At 32.5% G+C, this 20,091-nt stretch overlaps 1 protein-coding gene across 3 annotated transcripts in view; it reads right to left on the bottom strand.

Annotated features, from left to right (window-relative positions):
• LOC148598682 (uncharacterized) overlaps positions 1-20,091 on the bottom strand; it is a 155,700-nt gene that overhangs the window by 14,058 nt on the left and 121,551 nt on the right. For all 3 annotated transcript variants that reach the window (XM_088561391.1, XM_088561392.1, XM_088561393.1), the window contains exons 2-10: positions 19,909-19,942; positions 16,156-16,204; positions 12,673-12,715; positions 10,006-10,037; positions 9,220-9,266; positions 7,236-7,263; positions 5,228-5,275; positions 3,767-3,819; positions 2,118-2,170 (exon numbers count right to left, since the gene is read on the bottom strand). In XM_088561391.1, coding sequence (XP_088417517.1) covers positions 2,118-2,170; positions 3,767-3,819; positions 5,228-5,275; positions 7,236-7,263; positions 9,220-9,266; positions 10,006-10,037; positions 12,673-12,715; positions 16,156-16,168 — 317 coding nt within the window. In that variant the 5' untranslated portion in view covers positions 16,169-16,204; positions 19,909-19,942. The remainder of the gene's footprint in view (positions 1-2,117; positions 2,171-3,766; positions 3,820-5,227; positions 5,276-7,235; positions 7,264-9,219; positions 9,267-10,005; positions 10,038-12,672; positions 12,716-16,155; positions 16,205-19,908; positions 19,943-20,091) is intronic.

Genomic DNA, 20,091 nt, shown 5'->3' with positions numbered 1-20,091 from the left:
GTGGGGATGGATATACATGCAGAATGCTTAATCCTTCCTCATATGGTTTATAAGTATCATGCATGTTCAATAATGGATGCCTTTTTTATGTTTATATTATTGATAGCGCTGAAATATTGCTGCTTGGACGTTAAACCCCAAACAAACAAACAAACAATATTGATAGCGACTACTTGCAATTGTAATTTCAATACTGTACATTTTTATTTGACTTGCATAATTATATATTGTTACACCACATTATGCTGCTGACCAGTGCAATAGAACCAATTGACAAAAAAGTTCAAAGTTCAAAGCTCAAAAGTAAAGTCAGTACATATAAAACATTACAAATAATGACATAAACTTCAATGCGTTCTTAAATATTAATGTCAAATAAAATTATTTTTGTAAAAGGAATACACTTATTTTGCTAGTAATGTACAAGTGTTTCATATGTCAAAAGATGTGAAATGGAAAAGAACAAGAATGTAAATTATCAATCAACCTAAAATCTTTCAGTTTCAGTTCACTAAAATTGTGATTTTTAAAATTTGAACCAAGTCCATACATTGACAAAATAAATGATTGATTGGGAGTTAAGTAGTGCAATGAATTAACCTGGATGTTGAAAGCAAGCCAGGGGCAAAGAACATTTAACGATAAGCGACTTTGAAGACTTCAGTCTTTGATTTTATATCAGACTTTAACCTTGCTGTTCTGTTTTTCATCTTATTCAATGTTAACTCTACATGAAAACAAAAGTGCTGTTCCTTCCATTAAGACAAAACTAGTACCATACAATCCTCAATATCCCAATGAAAATTTATGAATGATTGAACATATAGGCATATGACCATCAAATGAAAAGCATATGAAAAGTGACTGCTAACTCATAACATATTTCTTGATAATCCATTATTTAATGATGAATATACCAAAAATGGTTTATTTGACCGTACAAACAATGATATATATTCCCCGTAGCGGGGGACAAATATCAGAAAAAAACTTGTAAACAGAAAGGTTGCTTCTTCAGTTCATACCCACTAATAGTACCATAAAATTATCACTATCCCTATGCAAGTTTATAATTGATTTGACATATGTGATGTTTAGGATTCACCACAATTTGGCCATCAAAGGCCAGCATATAAAATTTTAATTTTCTAAATCCTAACACATTTCTGGAAAATCCTTTACGTGACAAATAATATACTCCAAATGTTTTTTTTTAGCAGTAAAAATGGATCAACTCTATCTTTTTCCAATATTTTATTGTGATGTGGAACATTTTATAGAAGTTGTCAACAACTTAATATCAATAACTCAAAATACTACAGCAATAAAACAATAATTGAACAATAAACAGAAAAAAAAACCCTTAAATGTAGAAATTCAGTTTGATCTAGCAAGTTTTTTCCCCCATTATTCTAAGCCAAGTCTCAATTTTAAGTTTAAGATCTGTACAAGATATTATGTGTATAAGTACAGATTGTTAAAGACATCCTATTTATATAGTACTTCGAAACAGGAATGGCCGAAATTGACATACATAAAAAATAATGTATGTATTTAGGTACTGTGTTTGTTCTGTAGAGTCTGATATATTCTGGTAGGTTGGACAACACATCAGCAGTATAACTAGTCAGACAAATTCTGGTTGGACAAGAAATCAGCGGTATTACTAGTCCGACAAACTCTGGTTGGACAAGACACTCAGCGGTACAAATAGTCTGACATATTCTGGTTGGACAAGACATCAGCGGTATAACTAATGGGACAAATTCTGGTTGGACAAAACATCAGCAGTATAACTAGTCTGACAAATTCTGGTTGGACAAGACATCAGAGGTATAACTAGTCGGACATATTCTGGTTGGACAAGACATCAGCTCAGCGGTATAATTAGTCCCATATATTCTGGTTGGACAAGACATCAGCGGTATTACTAGTCTGACAAACTCTGGTTGGACTAGACATCAGCGGTATTACTAGTTTGACATACTCTGGTTGGACAAGACATCAGTGGTGTAACAACATACAACATACCAGTGTATTATCAACAAAGTCAAATATTCAAGTACAAATATCTATGTCCCCCATAGACAAAGCCTAAAATCATATCATATACATACCCTGCTTGGGTTTCTACAGGAAACACTGGTTCGTCCAGTGACCATGGTGTTTCCTGAAATGTAAATTATTCATAAAATATTCATAAGAAAAAATGTGACTGATATCTACCCTCAGTGAAGATAATAAGAATTTTATACTTTGTTACATTCCCTTCTGCTAAACAAATTATACAGATTCTAAACAATCTCAATCCAAATGATCCACCAATTTAAAAAAAACTAAATAGTCTGTTATAACTGATAGAATACCTCTGTTTTGAGTTATTGAACAAATGCTTACAACTGCAAGCAAATAAGCAGCTCTAAATAGAATAAATCGCTTAACTGGATTCAAAAACTTCATTCTTTTTTCTTTTTTTTTTAAATCCATGCTTATTCATTGATAAAAAAATCCTAAAGGTAATTTTGTGCAGAATATTGTAAGGAACATTTAAGTGTAAGTATTTGTAATAATCAGGCAAAATGGAAAAAATCAGAAACATGTATGTCAAAACCCCACCAATCTGACAATGTAATATCACTCAAGGATACTTTCTTTATTTGAAAAGACCATTATTTAAACTCTCCATCACTGGCTTTACTCAGAAATTTTTCAACAGAATCTTAGAAAAATGAGGTTTTTGACAAAGTTATCCGCCCTTGAAAAGTTCATTTTCAGTGCAATTCAATGAAACTGTGACTCAATGGTCCAGCATGTTATATAAACTCTTGTTGGTTTTCCTTGATTCTAATTGTGCAAATAGTCAAATTACATTACCAAAATGATGGTTTTCTTCATACCATGTTTCACATACTGCCTGATTCTTACGGTGACTGACACTTGACTTTCATTTATTTTATATCAAGTAATAACATCAACATTAGCAAAACAAATTAAAAAAGGATAATTATAACCCAAATATATGGATCAAATCTGGAGCTCAGATAGAGCTCATTTTCTATTTTTATTAATAGCAGTTAATGCTTTTCAATGAATCAAAATTCCAAATTGTCATCTTGTACAAGACATCCAAAGGAACAAATACACTTATTTACATTGATTTCTGTTTTTCAGGTAGGTTTGTAGTGGAAAATTTTTTAAAAATAGCAAAAGAAAAACACCTATAGGGCATATTGAAATTCAATGTGGGTCAACATATTTCCATTTTTTCCAAAGATATAATGTTGAACACTTTTACCCAATCAGAATTAGAATAACCCATATAGTTTTGGAAATATATAAACATAATTATGCAAAAAACTGCTGTCTAACCCTTATGTTCTATATTTAGTAATGGCAGCTATGGTTTTCGACTTATCAAAAATTTAAAAAGACATTTTGCGCAGAATATTCTAAGATCTATATCTTAAAATTCATATCACCTTTCATTGAAATTTGTACTGATCCAAAATTTAATAAAAGCAATGAAGTAACAGACAACAATGGCTGCTGACCCCAGGTTATCTCAGTAACTCACATTACCTATGGGCAGGTCAGCTAAGAAAAGATAAACAAAACAAAAAAAACAACAAAATTTATAAAATTATCAGGGAGCTTAGTACCAGTAAAAGATTCATGAATTTTTAGGTTATTTATCATATCATGAAGTGTAAATGAAGGATGGCTGAAAATCAGTATACACAGAATTACTTCCCATCACGATACTTACTATGCTGGGGAAGGAAATTTCAATGGAAGGCAGGGAGACCTTTGGAACCATGTCTAAAACATACAAAAATACCTGTGAAAACTAGTTCTCATATCAAAAATGAATTCACATAACAGAAGACAGAAATATTGCACTGAACATCATTAATTTGTGCTCTGATAAATTCTGTGACAAAAGATGATCTGATGAATCATTCTTTAACAGAAACTGACATTACGCCTAACAGGACTTATATCCACTGCAGCCCATTGAACCCTGTACATTTTGGGGCCAACATACATGTACATGTAGATATACCATTAATATTAGACACAATATTTTAGTGCTTAGACTAAGCTATTTCTAAAACACCCAAACTGTCATTTGTACTTTTTTTTTTTGGTTGAGAACATAATGATAGAATATGAATAGTTCCTGACAATATAGTTCTTCTATACAACATACCCACTCTCTAAGGTGAACTGAGGTATGTTGATTCATGGTGACATTGTTACTCATTTTATACATCATGAACAATATATAGAATCAATACATCCATTTGATATCATTCGAGATGGACCAATTCCTCAGGTATAAGTTTGCAAACAATTTTTAAAGTCAATAGACTATTATTGTAGAGGCATATAGTACCTAAACCAGTCCATGCAACAAAAACTGTAATCGGTCACCAAGCAGTTTCCAGTCAGTTGTTGGTATTGCTGCTCAGGCGTTAAACCCCAACAATCAATCAATCAATCGATCCCTCACACTGATCAATTTTAAACCAGTGATTGCATCATATGACCTCAGAGCGGTTAATATATTTGTCAATTTTACACTTTTTAACAAAAAGCAGTTGATTTAAACATCAATTTATTACTTTAATTTTATATTTGTTTAATTTTTAACAGGTCAGTTATCAATCAGTCACCAGTCATCTATCTGTCAACTTGTTTGGCGGATCAGTTCGAAGACTATTTGCATGAAATAGATATGGAAAGGAGCATTGCTAATGCCACTGGACAAGTGACATAGTACAAGTAATTCATGTTTAAATCATGAAGTTTAGAAAACTGAAAATCTAAGTTTTAACAAGAAATTTCCAAGTCAATAGATTGGAACTGCAAGAGCATATGTATGAAACAAATTCAGATCTGTAATATGTGATGATATCAAATGACCTGATCAGAAAATTTAACTTAAAATCTTAATGTGGACACCAACACCACTAAAATTATACCTCAAGTCTCATCTCATGCAACATTAGCCGCAGGCAAGACAAAAACACAGAAATATTCATTCTTGATTAAAATCACCATTTTTCAATTTTCTTATAGTGATGAAGGTCATTATACATTTGTTAACTAACATACTGCAGCTAGTGTAAATATTCATCAAAAGATCAAAAGATTGAGTGTTATTTTGAATGTCTTAATCTATGTATAATTTTCCTGAATGAATATACAAATACTGATTACTTACTGAAACTATCCTCACTGCCTACCCTGGCAGTTTCCATCTCTTCTGCCTCTAAAAATATTTTTGTATATTAAATTATAGCCCAAGTCACATTTCAGCCTCAAGTCATTTCCAAAGCAGTTTTTCAAATTTTGTTACATTAGCAAGATGGTGGCATTCTAGCCAAGAATATGATGATTTGGTTAGAAAAATGGGAGTTTAAAAACAGTAATGTAAGAAGAAAATATTGAAAGCATTTCTTTCCTGCATACTACAGTCTATTCAAAATGTGTTGGCATGAACAACTTATAGTATATTTCTATAAGTTTCAGCATAGCATTGTGACTTTATGTAGCTTTTGGAATGATCTGGACAAAAATAAAAGTCCAATCAGAGTAGAAAGCAAACTTTTACAATTAATCTAAAATTAACGAATTGCTACAAAAGATATTTAAGTTTTAATTTATAGCATTATGACCCAAATAAACACTGTAAAAGTTTTAATATGTAAGTTCAATAAGAGTATATACTGCTTGACTGACTTCAGCAGAATTGACTATCAAACATGTGCCGATAAATTTCATGACACTTAGGTTTCTTTTTTGTGCTGATCATTCTATTATAAAGATATCAGTAAATTATAGAATGTTACTTGCATACAATTTTTAAAAAATTCACATTTTGAATTAAGTTCTGAAATTTCAAACAAGGACTTTCTCCAAAACATCGAAACATGCAAATATTAATTTGCCCTATACAAAATTTGAACTTTGTATGGAAAATAACAATGGTAATCATGGATATCTATATAATAAATTAGGCAATTGATTGGTTACTCTGAATAACCAAACTATGATCACTAGTACCAAGAGCACATTAAGATTTTACTGAGCGGATACAAGTTCTGCACTCTCATTAAAACTAGGCATACTTTGTAAAAAAATAAGCCCAAATCATTTTCCAAATATACAGAAGATGCTTTCAAAATGCTGGAATTTTTTATAGACGACATATTTGTCCAGTGCGGTTGATGCATTTTTTGACAAAATGGTTGGCATTCCAATGGGAACAAATTGTGCTCCTCTACTTGCTGACCTATTCCTTCACTCTTCCGAAAGAGAGAAAGAATACCGTTTAGCTAGATCCTTTAATCTCTGTTTCCCCTATTATATATAAATGACATATTATCGTTAAAAAATCCTAGTTTCGGTGATTTGACACATTGCATTTACCACAAAGAACTTAAAGATAAAGGATACTACAGACACTGGGAAGTCAGCCACTTATTTTGATCTACTCCTAGAGATCCATGATTAAGGAAAACTACAGACCAAACTTTCTGACAAAAGTGATGACTTCATTCAGAATTGTCAACTTTCCTTTCATCTGTGGCAACATCCCTTCAACACCTGTGTATGGAGTTTTTATATCCTAACTGATACGTTATGCCAGAGCTTGCTGTAACTATGCACACATTTTGTATCACACTAGACTTCTTACAATTAGACTTCTGGAACAGGGTTATGTTGCTACAAGATTGAGGTCATCACTACATGTTTTATGGTCGTCATCATGACATTCATGGATCGTTACGGCACATTCATCTGCACCATGAAAACTGATTTATTTAACCGGTCATAGTGTTCCTTTCCTCTCTCTTCTACCCGGATTTTTAATGAGCAACTCAGCAAGTGTTTTTAGAAAAGTAGAGGATGCTTATCCTAACGGTGCACCTGGTCCATGCTCCCAGTTTTTAGTGGAGTCCGAGTTGCTCATTTACTTTTGTTACTATGAATGTATCAATTCAGTTACTTGACAATCTGTGTTGTGTTTGTTTTTCATGTCTGGTCTTTGTCCCTGGATTACATTCTTTTGATTTCTGCTGGAATCTTAGTTCCCTCGACTACTCTTTAGCACTTATGATCATATTTTGGTCATTCACCATTACTAAATTATCATTCTATTCATCTTTGTTGGATAATAAAATTCATAAACATATTTTTCTTCTATGTTTTGATCTTAATGTACATACCAGAGCTTAGCATTCTCTGTCTCTTTATCTAAAAATGTAGAAGAAAACAATGTAAAATTAATATGATTGCACTGTATGGAGACATCAATTTAATTCAACAAGTAATATAATCTAGGCCAAAAAAAATATGAGTGTTTACGGTCACCCAATCGACCCTCATTTTATCAGCAATTTTCTGAAATTCCAGCTTTTTCCAATACAGGTACTGGTATTTATTGCATTAAACAACAATGGGGGCCCAAAAAAAATCTGACCTACCGACCCTATTTTTTTTCAGCATGTGACAGTAAACACACATTTTTTTTTTGGCCCTATGATTTATGTATCTATTTATTTCTTGTTACATATGATAGATCTTAATAAGCCTCTAAAGATTGGTTGAGGTGTATAAGGTTAGAAACTTAAAGAATGTTTATGTAATCAATGTACTTATTATTATGTCATGTATGTTATAAGTATATAAGGCTTTAATATAATATTATATCTATCTACATTTGTACCTATCATATGATTGCCATTCATCAAAGTGCAAGTACATGTAACTTAATTGCCTACTTTTTAAAACAAATCGGCAGAAATTAAACTATCTGTTTAGAATTATTACAATAACATCCAAGGAGCCTGAATCCCTTACCTAGTTGAGCGACCCTCTTGTTGTAATTTTGCCTTTGCAGGTCTATTTGTCAAAAGAATAGGCCTACAGCAGCCCTAAGCTTGTTGTAAAAGGCGACTAAATAGTGCTCAGAACCCTGGCCAGGGGCTACAGAGCAACTGGGTTGTGTGCCTCAATGGCCTCTTCATTTTGAATTTCTAATATTAAAAAATATTTTCTGATATTAAGAAAATATATATATAAAAAACCTGTCTTCTAATATTTAAAATTGATTTTTTTTATATAATAAATTTAATGTCTAATGTTTCTAATTTGTGCATTAATATTACAAGTTCAATTAAATTTCTAATATTAAGAAAACGATTTTTAATGTAAGAAATTATGTTTGTTTGTTGGGGTTTGACGTCCGAGCAGCAATATTTCAGCTATATTCAGACGATGAACATGAAATTGATGATAAAATGAACATGAAATGATGATGAAATAAAAAAGGGATGGGACACAAGGACAATGGGGTCGACAAATTTTGATTGCCACTGGAAATAAGGAGAGGTGGGTAGGGTTGGGCAATTTAGCCTCCTGTGGCGGAGCCCTATGGTTCCTACTCCGGGAGAATACCACATAAGAAATTAATTTTCTAATATAAGAAAATGGATTTGTTGTATTCAATTACATTTTTTTAATAATAGAAAGTTATTTTGTAATATTAAAAGATGTTATGTGGCCGATTTTGCAATATTGCAAATTGATTTTTAATATTACAAATTCATATGCATTTTCTAATATTACAAATTCAATGTAATATAATGTGTAATATTTTGTAATATTACTAAATCAGGTATTTATAATATTAGAAAATGAATTTTTAATATTACAAAATGAATATCAAAATCATTTTCTAGTATTACAAAATATTGATGTTTGTTCACTTCAGCTTACCATAGTTCTAGCTGTATAAAACAACCTTGACAGACTTAAGGTGGATACTTTATAAAACAGTGTTAAATGATATATTTTCAAGTGCAAAGAAATTTTTAAATCCTTAATTTTAACAACCGGAATCACATACTAAAAAAGCTAAAAACCAAACATGAAGTTCATTTTAACTGCTTTTACAAAGGATTTCCAGGATTGCTGGATTTTCTCATTAGGTAGGTCATTTGTTATTCTTCAGTTTATTGACCTTCAGGCGTGTTATGGTAATTTAAAGAAAATATATAAACATTTTAAATGGCAAATAGTTAACTAAAGTTATGCCGATTTCAACAAACGGCGGAACGAGCGCTATTCAATATGGCGCTCCAAATGAAGAGGTTTGGGTATGAAGGAACGGAATTCCAACCTCTTACATTATAGGAGTATTGTACCTACCTGTTGTTCATCCTCCCCCGGAGTTTTCCTTTTCCGGCTGGAAGTTTCTGGATAGAAGAAAGAAAATCAATAATTTATATGGTGAACATAGAAACAGGGCACTTACAAAATAGACAACAGACAATTTTGTGATAAGTTGGGGAGCATACTCAATATATACTTCCGCAGGGTAGGGTTTAACAAACGAATTTTCCTCACGGAAGAGTATATTGGGCATGCTCTACGTACGCATGCTCATCGACTGTCCTACAGTTACCACAAAATGGTCACATAAATATAAGTTTCCTTTTTTTTTATTAAATATATTGATGTCCCAATTCAGTGAAATATTCATAACTAAATATCAATTTTATACTAGCATATTCATATACATGAGTAAATTTACTTAACAATTCTATTATCTGAAACTTTCCAGAACAAACTGAAGTTTCATGGTGTTGCTGATTTTCTCGGTTTAGAACACTTATTAATATGTTTGTAACGAACTTTTAAAAATGACTTATTGGTACCAATAGATATGTATATATAAAGTTTTAAATAAAATCCAGCTCCTTTTACTCAAATCTCATCCAATATGCTCACTTGAAATTGAGAGATTTTTTTTCAAACCAAGGTCAAAACTAGGCCTACATTCAAATCTTAACTACTTGTTAAGCAATCTTTTTGAATTTTTTATTTAATTTTTCATAGCATTTCTAAAAAATGTTGTATTACCCAATACATTTTGTGTAATGATCAGTCATCTTTTGGATAAATTTTGTAAGGAAAACTCTTAGAAAAACATACCTTCCTCTACCCCAATGACTTCTGGCATTTCACTGCAATAGATTTAAAAAAAAATGTTTAAATGTATAGTCCAAACTCAAGAAAAAAGTGCAAACATATCTTTTTATCTTTTTTTAATTTTTGCATCACAGAGATGATAAATTTACAGCGAGCATCAGGGGCGGATCCAGGATATAAATTGGGGGGGGGGGGGGCACAATTAAAATTCGCTGAGTGGAGCGAGATGAAAACAAATTTAAGGTTAAATTTTTTAAATGTTCTTATAGAGTGGGTGCAATGTAGATATCTTTGATGGTAAAATTAGCGAGAAATTCAAGTTTCAACATAAAACTGCCTAAATCTACCCCTGAAAATTCATGCTTTGTAAATTTTAGTGGGGCGCACATCGCCACACCCCGACTGGATCCGCCCTTGGATTTTAGAATGAGGGGGAGGCACAGTAAAAATATCAAAAATCTGTTTATGTTAAATTTTGGAAATATTCATATCAAGTGGCTGCAATGTAGTTGCTTTGTAAAATTAGCAAGAAATTAAAGTTTCAACCTAACATGCCCCCGTTTGAATCCGCCCTTGGCCATCTCATTGTTTTTGTGTAGTAAAGAGTAATTATCATTAAGTGTATTATTTGTAAGAATCAGGCAAATGGGAAAAATCAGAAACATGCATGTCAAAACCCCACTGATCTGACAATGTAATATCACTCAAGGATACTTTCTCTATTTGAACAAAAAAAGACCTCTGCATCACTAGATTTGCGCAGAAATGTTTCAATAGAATGTTAGAAAAAATGAGTTTTTGACTGCAGCTGACATGTTCATTTTCAGTGCAATTCAATGAAATTGTAAATCAGTGGTCCACCATGATATGGAAATTATTTTGTTTTCCTTGATCGATTTTGATGCAAATAGTCAAATTACACTATAAAAATGATGTTTTTTCATACCATGTTTCACCTACTGCCTAATTCTTACAGGGACTGATACTTAATAGATACTCATCCATCACGCATTTAATAAAATATTAGTTACTTGGCTCAACTTTATTATTAATAGTAAGCAAAGTTTAAATCCGGCATCAGAAACACTTTTATGACTTACATATAAGGTTGATGGTTCTGTATATACATCTATATATGATGCCCAATGGCAATCTTCCCACATATTTTTCCCTTGAGTTGTGTAGGAGATATTGTACTTGAAACATGTTAATCTTAAAGTGGAATTGTCTCCCTTTGGTACCCCAAACAGTCGCAATATTCTTTCATGCACATCTACATATGAGACCCTACCTTCTTTATCAAAACCCACCGAGAAGTTAAACTTAAGGAGTAGTCCATACAATGTTTAAATGTAATATTTTATGTTATATTATTTCCTTTTGGTGTCCACTGGCAGTAACTAAATTCCTTCATGCACATCTACATCCCATAAGAGTTTTTTTAGCAGGAGGTGTGCTTACAATGTCTTAATATGTAAAACATATGTTGGAGTGCTTTCTTTGGAGTCCCCAACTAATTACATTCTTTCATGCACAGCAACACATGATGCTAAATCTTCCTATAAAGTTTTATCACCGTCGTTTGAGAGGTTAAGGACGAGTAGTACTTATGATTTGAAATGCAAAATTCTGATGTTGGATTATTTCCATGTATGGCAAGCCAAAGTGGACAAAAAAGCCCTATTTTGTATACTAAAAATGATTTTTTAAAATTACAAAAATAAATTTCTAATATTGAAAAATAATTTTTAAGATCAAAAATTCGTTTTTAATATTTGAAATTCAATTTTTAATACGAAACAAATTACGATTTTTTTTTTAATATTGGAAATGAATTTTTAATATTAAAAAATCATTTCAAATGTTAGAAATAAATTTCTAAATTATATTAAAAAATGTGACTTTTTGTCCACTTTGCCTTGCCATATTCATGTGCATCTATATATTGATGTATATACAATGCCCAACCTTCCTATTAAGTTTTATCACCATCTTTTGAACGTCTTAATAGAAGTAGTGCTAACAAGAAATGTCATCAGGCAGATCTGGCCCTAAACTTTGTTTGTTGCCGGGGTATAATTATATTTTCAGAGTTCTAAAAATTCTTACATACCAAGTATATTAAAAATGAGCAGACTTTAGTACAAAACTAGGAGTGCAACAATATATCGTACCACGATACAGCGAGCATCAGGGATTTAAATTGGTTGGGTGGGCACAGTTAAAATTAAGGTTACATTTTTTAAATGTCCTTCTAGAGTGGGTGCAGTGTAAATATCTCTGTTCCCTTGATTACTCTTACAATACTTTATTATATCTTTTTTAAAATGTACAAAAAATGTGCTGTATCATTATTCATACATTAATATGGCGTTAAATATTGAATTTGGGGAAAACATTAAGTCTGTGTTTACGCTGTGAGTGAATCTCGTGTTCTGTTATTCATATTCATTCACATAAATGGTCTTAATCGAAAAAAACGGCATGGAATAATAGCCACTACAGTATGGGTATTTGTTCACCATACATTTAGTGATACATTCATGTGTATTGTCTTTGTCCACAATATTGCAACAGTCGTATTGTTTGTGGTACAGGTGCATCATAGCAGCTCAAACAATATTTTACATTGCTAAATGTACCTAAAGACATATTTCGTATCATACTTACAAAGGACTTTGGTCCATCACTCTGTCCCCGCCTAGCATGGGATCTAAGAAAAGATATAAATAAGCATCATTATTTTATCGTTCAGTAAATTGTCTTTACCGTATATACATCACATTGAACTAAAGAACAAGAAACTCTATAGTGCCTGAATAACCTTACTTGATAAACCACATAATTTTCTCTGAAAATAAGGACTCTCTATTTTTAGTAACAGGATCCCTGTGTTCTATTTTAGTAACAGGATCCCTGTGTGATAAGCAATGGATAAAAATCCCATATCAACTCATATCAACAAAAAAAAAACAAAAGGAACATTCATACAAAGTTTGGTTTTAATTTGTTTGTTTGTTGGGGTTTAACGTCCGAGCAGCAGTATTTCAGCTATATTCAGATGATGAACATGAAAGGACGATACAATGAACATGAAATGATGATGAAATGAACAAAGGATGGGACACAAGGATAAAACGGTCGACAAATTTTGATTGCCACTAGAAAAAGGGGGATGGGTAAGGTCGGGCAATTTAGCCTCCTGTGTCAAAAGAATAGGCCTGCAGTAGGGCTAAGCTTGTCGTAAAAGGCGACTAAATAGTGCTCAGAACCGTAGCCGGGGGCTAGCGCGCTCTCCCCATGAAGCAACTGGGATGTGTGCCCCAGGTGTGGAATGGGATACCCCTGGCGTGTTACATGCTGGGGTTGTCAGGCTATAAAACCTGACCGCAAACCATAGTGGTGCACCGTGTTGGGGAAGATACCACGTTCCTCGCACGTTAAAGAACCCTACTGTGGTGTTCTCCCGGAGTAGGAACCTTTGCTCTCCGCCACAGAAGGCTAAATTGCCCGACCCTACCCACCTTTCCCTATTTCCAGTGGCAATCAAAATTTGTCGACCCCATTGTTCTTGTATCCCATCCCTTTTTCATTTCATCATCATTTCATGTTCATTTTATAATCAATTTCATGTTCATCGTCTGAATATAGCTGAAATATTGCTGCTCGGACGTTAAACCCCAACAAACAAACAAACAAACAAACAAACGCAATGCTAATTATGCACGATAATCGATTTGCTTTCTTTGATGAATGTTGACTTAGATCACGGTGATGTATCATTAAATCGAAGTTTCCGAGTTGCTCATTTACTTTTGTTACTTTGTATGTATGATTTTAGTTACTTTATGTTCTTTGTTGTGTATGTCTGTTTTCCATGTCTTATCTTTGTCCCTGGATTACATTCTTTTGATTACCGCTATAACCTTGGTTCCCTTGATAACTCTTTCAAGAAAATGTTAGCAATTTAAATAAATTTAATAGTTTAGCGCTCGCCACGCGCTGCATTATCCTTTGATGTCATGGTCAGGTCACAATGTTCGTACATGCAAATCCATGCTGGATGCATTTAACCCGTCTGTCGTATTGACAATCCGTCCGACGGAACTCACCAGTTTAACTTTTTAAATATATATTTTAACAAAATTCCATTGAAAAATTACACGTCTCAATAGAAAATATGTTTTCTATAATTATCATGATTATCATGATTATTCTATCGTGTTTGGGGTATTCTGGGGTATTCCTGGGTAATTCTATGGACCCACTTAGAGTTGACACCTGATAACTCCAAAATTGGAAGTGATATTGTTACAAATACAAGTATATTGGAAAGAATTTGTACTATATTTGGTATTACATACATATGTTAATAATCAAATTTGGCTTAACAATTTATGACTTTATTGAAAGCTTCTTGTTGTTTGGATTGTAACAAGAGACTAAAAGAGGATGAATCATCTGGTTTGATAAGCTTGTCTTTTTTTTTTGTGAATACAAAATTCTAATAATCATACCTATATTTTTGAAAGCAATACATCATAACCAAAAAAGTCCATAATGGCACTAGTTCAAACGTGGATTAAAGGAATTTTCAAGACAAGGTTGACTTCAGATATAAATAGATATAAATGTAGATTTCATCATGCTTTATAGACAACGTGGGTGTGATAGGGAGAAATGCAATAAACTGTCATATTTTCAAGAACGAAAACAAGCTACTTTTAAACTCGTCTCAATACGTGAAATTTCGTCAATGTTCATATCTTAAGTATACTAGTGCATAAAATAAAACTTCCAAACACAAAAAGATCAACAAAAGTCAAAATCTGCAATAAAAATGAGTCACGTGATCGATTTATTAAGCCGTGGTCAGACCACATAAATGTCAAAAGTGCAGTGGGAAGATGACAAAACTGTACTTTCTAATTTCAATGGTGGGTCATTGAATATGTATATTTTTCAAAAATGCTGCGGCAAGTCTGAACAATCGACATGAAAGTTAAACAAGAGGCTCACAGGAGCCTGAATCGCCAACCTGGTTGAATTTTGGCTTTCAAAGGCAATAAATTTAACAAGAAGTTGTCCAACAATTTTGACTCAAGAAGTCTTTGGTAGGGCTTATCATAAGGATCATTTCAACAATTGAAAGTTTCTTTAATTCTATCATAATTTCAAGAGACTGACTGAAAAATGTTTAAAAAAAGTCATTTTTCCCATTTTAAGGGCAATTTCTCTTACAAGAAGTCGTCTGACAACTTTTATCACTGAAGACTTTTGTAGTCCTAATAATAAGGATCATTTCAGCTATTAAAAGAATTTGCCTAAACCTAACGGTTTTGGAGATATTTGCGAAAAACTACTGCCTGACCGCTATGTTCTATTTTTAGTAATGGCTGCCATGGTGTGCTAACAAGTTAATTTTTTGGCATGGTTCAATTTTGTACCCTTTAACTCCACAAGGGATAAAGATAAGACTACCCCCCAAAATAAAATTTCACAACAGAATTTCAAAAGGAGCACATGGACACCCGAATCATAAAATTTTAATCATTTTAAAAATACCACCCATTTCCCACATTAAGCCCCTTACTTAAAAGGAGTAGAATAAAATCTCCAGAACTACATTATTAACTGTCAAGTAAGTGTGGAATAATAATCATTGATTTGTTGAGAGGATTCACCATGATTGAAGTGTAAGTGTTTGTAAGAATCAGGCAAAATGAGAAAAATCAGAAACATGCATGTCAAAACCCCACCGATCTGACAATGTAATATCAAGGATACTTTCTCTATTTGAAAAGACTATTATTTTGTCTCTGGATCATTGGCTTCACTCAGTAATTTTTCAATAGAATGTTAGAAAAAAAGTATTTGACAGAGTTATCTACCTTTGAAATGTTCATTTTCAGTGCATTTCAATGAAATTGTAACCCAATGGTCCAGAATGATATGGAAACCATTGTCTTTTTTCCTCGATTCTAATGGTGCAGATAGACAAATTACACTGTCAAAATGATGATTTTTTTTCATACCATGTTTCACTAACTGTCCAATTCTTACAGAGACTGACACTTAATTCCATCAATTATCTTGCAAATATTTGTAGGTCAATACAGTTAATACATCTATACTATCAGTGTTACAAATTACCTTCATTCAACATTGGCGGGTCCACCGATGTCCCCTCATCACTATCAACCTGATAAATAAACATAACTTGTGTAAATCTTAAGGTTGGACTTAAATTCATACACTGCAAAATTCTAGTCCTATTTAACAGTTCCAAAACCATATGGTAAGATGATAAACAAATCTCTAAACTAAATGACTTAGTAACAATATAAAATCATAAAACTTTCAGTATCATTTTGTCAATGATCAATCTAACACTGATAAAACAGGAACCTGTAATAAATCTTCCAAATAAAAAATACAAAGGACAATAATGAGTTTTCAAAAGTATAGCATGTCGGATGCTAATGCGTCATTTTGAACCCTGCAAATGTAGACCCGGTTTTTTTAACATTTAAGAATAGGGATTTACATTTCATAACAGACAAAACAACAGGCCAAGACACGATAAAGCATAAACTTTGAAATTCGAAAGGAGGTATAAAGGCTTTAAAGAGTGATAATCCAAGCTAGATCATTTTGTCCAATCCCTTAATTTGTCTAAAAAATAGTAAGAGATGTAGATTTGAAAGAACAAGATGTTGCATGCTACATGTATAGCATGCTAAGAATATCCCTACCCGTCCATTTTTGTCAAACCTTGAAAGGTGAGACACAGGACAAGTCATTACGGAATGTGTCAAATCCATAAGAATGCCCTTAAAATAGAAGTTGACAAATCTGTTATTATAATTTCTTGTGTACCACCTAAACAGTATATACATTGTAAGTACCAGTCCACATAAAATTCAGACACTACCAATGGTTAAGTGATTCATGGTGTAGAAAAACCCACCAAACAAACAATGCTTTTGTAGTCTACATATGTTATATTTTCAAATAACAACAACCTTTTCTACATTCAGATTTGTACTTTTGAGAAAACCATTCATTTACCTCCAACCAAATGCAACCAAATGAAGCCAAATCAAGAACGATAACTCTTGCAAAGTGCAAATTTCATGTACAATCTATATAATTTTTATCTCAAAAGCGCAACAACCAGGTGAAAAACTGAGACTTGTTATGTGATCAGTAACTGTTTCTGAAGAAGCAATAAAACTGAACTTGGTTGATTTGTGATATGGATGAATCACCTCAGGTCTGATTTTTGTAAAGACTGATACTTAATCATACAGGTAAACAAGAGTATCTGAGCAATAAAGCTGCCAAAGAAATGTACCAAACCATCAAAATCAGAAAAAAAAAGATAGCCGACGTCGTAAAATTTTTTTCATTTTACTAAATATAATTTTTCACATGCAATTTCCACATTCGATACATTTTTTTTTCAAACGCCACTAAGTTATCAGTGTTTGGCCAATCGGGAAAACAGAATTGTGATCAGGTGACTTGCGTTTCTGTCGGATAACGTCTTTAAGGTCAAAGGTTAAAAAGAGAAACTATACCGGTTGCGTTGGAAAAAATTAAGTTCATTGAAAATCATAAGAGATATTTTAAATCTGGTTTTAATGAGGAATCTTGTAAAAAAAAAATCGAAATCGAAATATATGGAGTTGATCTTTGAGAACGTGGCTCTTTTGGTCCAAATTGTAAGAGAAACCAGCACAAATGTGTATCTGAACCTGATTAAAAATTGAAGGCAAGAAGTTTCATACGGAATCCATTAAAAGATCAAACCCCAACCAATAACAGAAGCGGATTTTTTGTGCCTGCATGGCCAAATTTCAGACATCTTTTAAAATACCAAACTGTTAAAGATATGTCTATCCAAATTAAAAACTTAAAAACAAAGTTTCAAAAGGAACACTTTTACACATGAATCATCAAAATCAGATTGCAATAAACTTTTCTACCAATTCTATAGATAACATCTATTTCTAAATCCCCCCATCATTTTGAAATTTTTGGGGCAAAAATCCTCCCAAAATTTTATAGCTCTCTGCCTTGTCCATAGGAACTATGTTTTAAAATGTTAAAAGATCCGAAAAGTTTTACTCAAAGCAGACAAGTTATTGTGAATAAACGGAAGTTAACAGACTCCAGAGACTACGACAAGGTACTATCATTACACGTCCACACAATTTATTTTTGCAGTTTTATCAAAAGCAAAACAATTGTAAACTCTAATGGCATGTCTCACTTACAACGTTTAGGCCGAATAAACTAATTGAAAAGCACACTGAACTACTTACGCATTGTAAGTGCATGACTTGTGAGTATGTTGATCAAAATAAGTTAATTACGTGTGCAAGTAATTTGCCTCCATGCTGTCAGTTAGCATAAAAGGTCAAATCACTTGTGAAAATTTCTTTGTGTACCATGCACCTTAAAAAAAAACAGTCATATTTTGTTTTTTTAACTATTGATTTCATATTTGATGAAAATTTGAAGGAAAGAGTACTAATCATGTCAGTGTTTTGTGTGACTACACTTAAACACACATGGCATATAAGTCTGCCTGCTTTGATATAGAATTAATACGCTGGTGTTACGAACAGAGTGTACTGGTAACGGCAATAACTACATTCCAAATATGAAGGAGAAACGTCCACGCATGATCTTAATATACTATCAAATTCAATGTTGCTGAAGTTAGTCTCTGTCGCATTTTGGTAAAAATTATTTGGAATGAGTGTGACATATCTATTCAAAAACGATATCCAGTACTGAGAAAATAATAAGCGAAAAAAAAAAGCACGAATGGTGCATGGTAGCACATAAAAAACTTAGTGATTTACCGTCTCTATTTGAAACATGCAAAACAATATGACTGAAGCGACATCATGAAAACATTCTGAAACTGGTCATTATTCTGGCTTATAATGTTGATAAAAGTATAATAAATTTTCATTGATGTAATGACGAATGTTATGGTTAAAACTATTTAGCTTATTTAAGGCCTATATACGTCTGGTATAGTCATCATCAGTCTTGGGTTAAATTGGTCTTCCCGAGTACGTCTAAACTCATAGCCATATTCCCCCTTTCCATTCTTATTGGGTTGCTGAAGTTACATGACGAAAAGTCAGATGTTGGCATAATTTACCCCTTTTCCATGCTTTCCTCTATAAAACTGTATGTCTTCTCGTCCGTCCATCTGTGGACAACAACTGATTTTCAATTCAGTAGAAATTGAAAATAAAAAAAAAATTATATAGTTGAACATTGTAATTTTTCAATTTAATTGCCAAAATAGGAGAATATCAGGCATCATTGTGAGATGTTGCAAAAATATGCATACGTGACCTGTCATTCATCAACCTAAGAACTACAGTCCTGATTTTTTTTTAGAACGTGACTTTAATTTTTGTTGTTTTCAATGGATAGTCTTTAGTAAATTACCAGCATATAATAAATCCATTACCACACCCTTTCTTCAAATAATATGTTAAATTACTCAACATCCATGATTTATTTTTTCCTCATGATTTCCTCCGTATCATTGATTTATTTTAGTTAATAAGATATGATCTTAGATTTCCCTCCTCCTATTTTAGAATGTGATAACTTCATTTGTCACATGTGTAATAATTGTTATTCTCTTGAACTGTTTTCATCGGGTATAGGCACACATTTGGGGGTATAGGTATGTGGATACCGGAGGTCAAAATTTGAGGCGATACGGAGACGTACAGCTGTTGGTTCTCCATTTTTTAAAATCTTCGAAAGTCATCATACTTTTAGACAAGAGCAAGTTATTTGTTCCATTCTTTGAGTGATATGCTAAAAGGAGAGGATAACTGCTCTATAGAGCCTAATTTTACTTACCTCGTTCTCCGCAGCCTGGAAATAGGCTAATACTCTGAAAACATACAGAAAAATTAGGTATAAATAATCCAAGTCGGTACGAATAATTTACCAGTTTTTATACGTTTGTGGTTAATTAATATCAGGAGTATTGAAACTGTGTCAAGAATCGATTAATTGTTTGTTCCACAACAAACTCTGTAA

The sequence above is a fragment of the Perna viridis genome, chromosome 14, assembly GCF_037379345.1.
Source record: "Perna viridis isolate PV_CMFRI_1.1 ecotype Kerala chromosome 14, ASM3737934v1, whole genome shotgun sequence".
NCBI lineage: Eukaryota > Metazoa > Mollusca > Bivalvia > Mytilida > Mytilidae > Perna > Perna viridis.
This window is presented reverse-complemented; position numbering and strand designations above follow the sequence as displayed.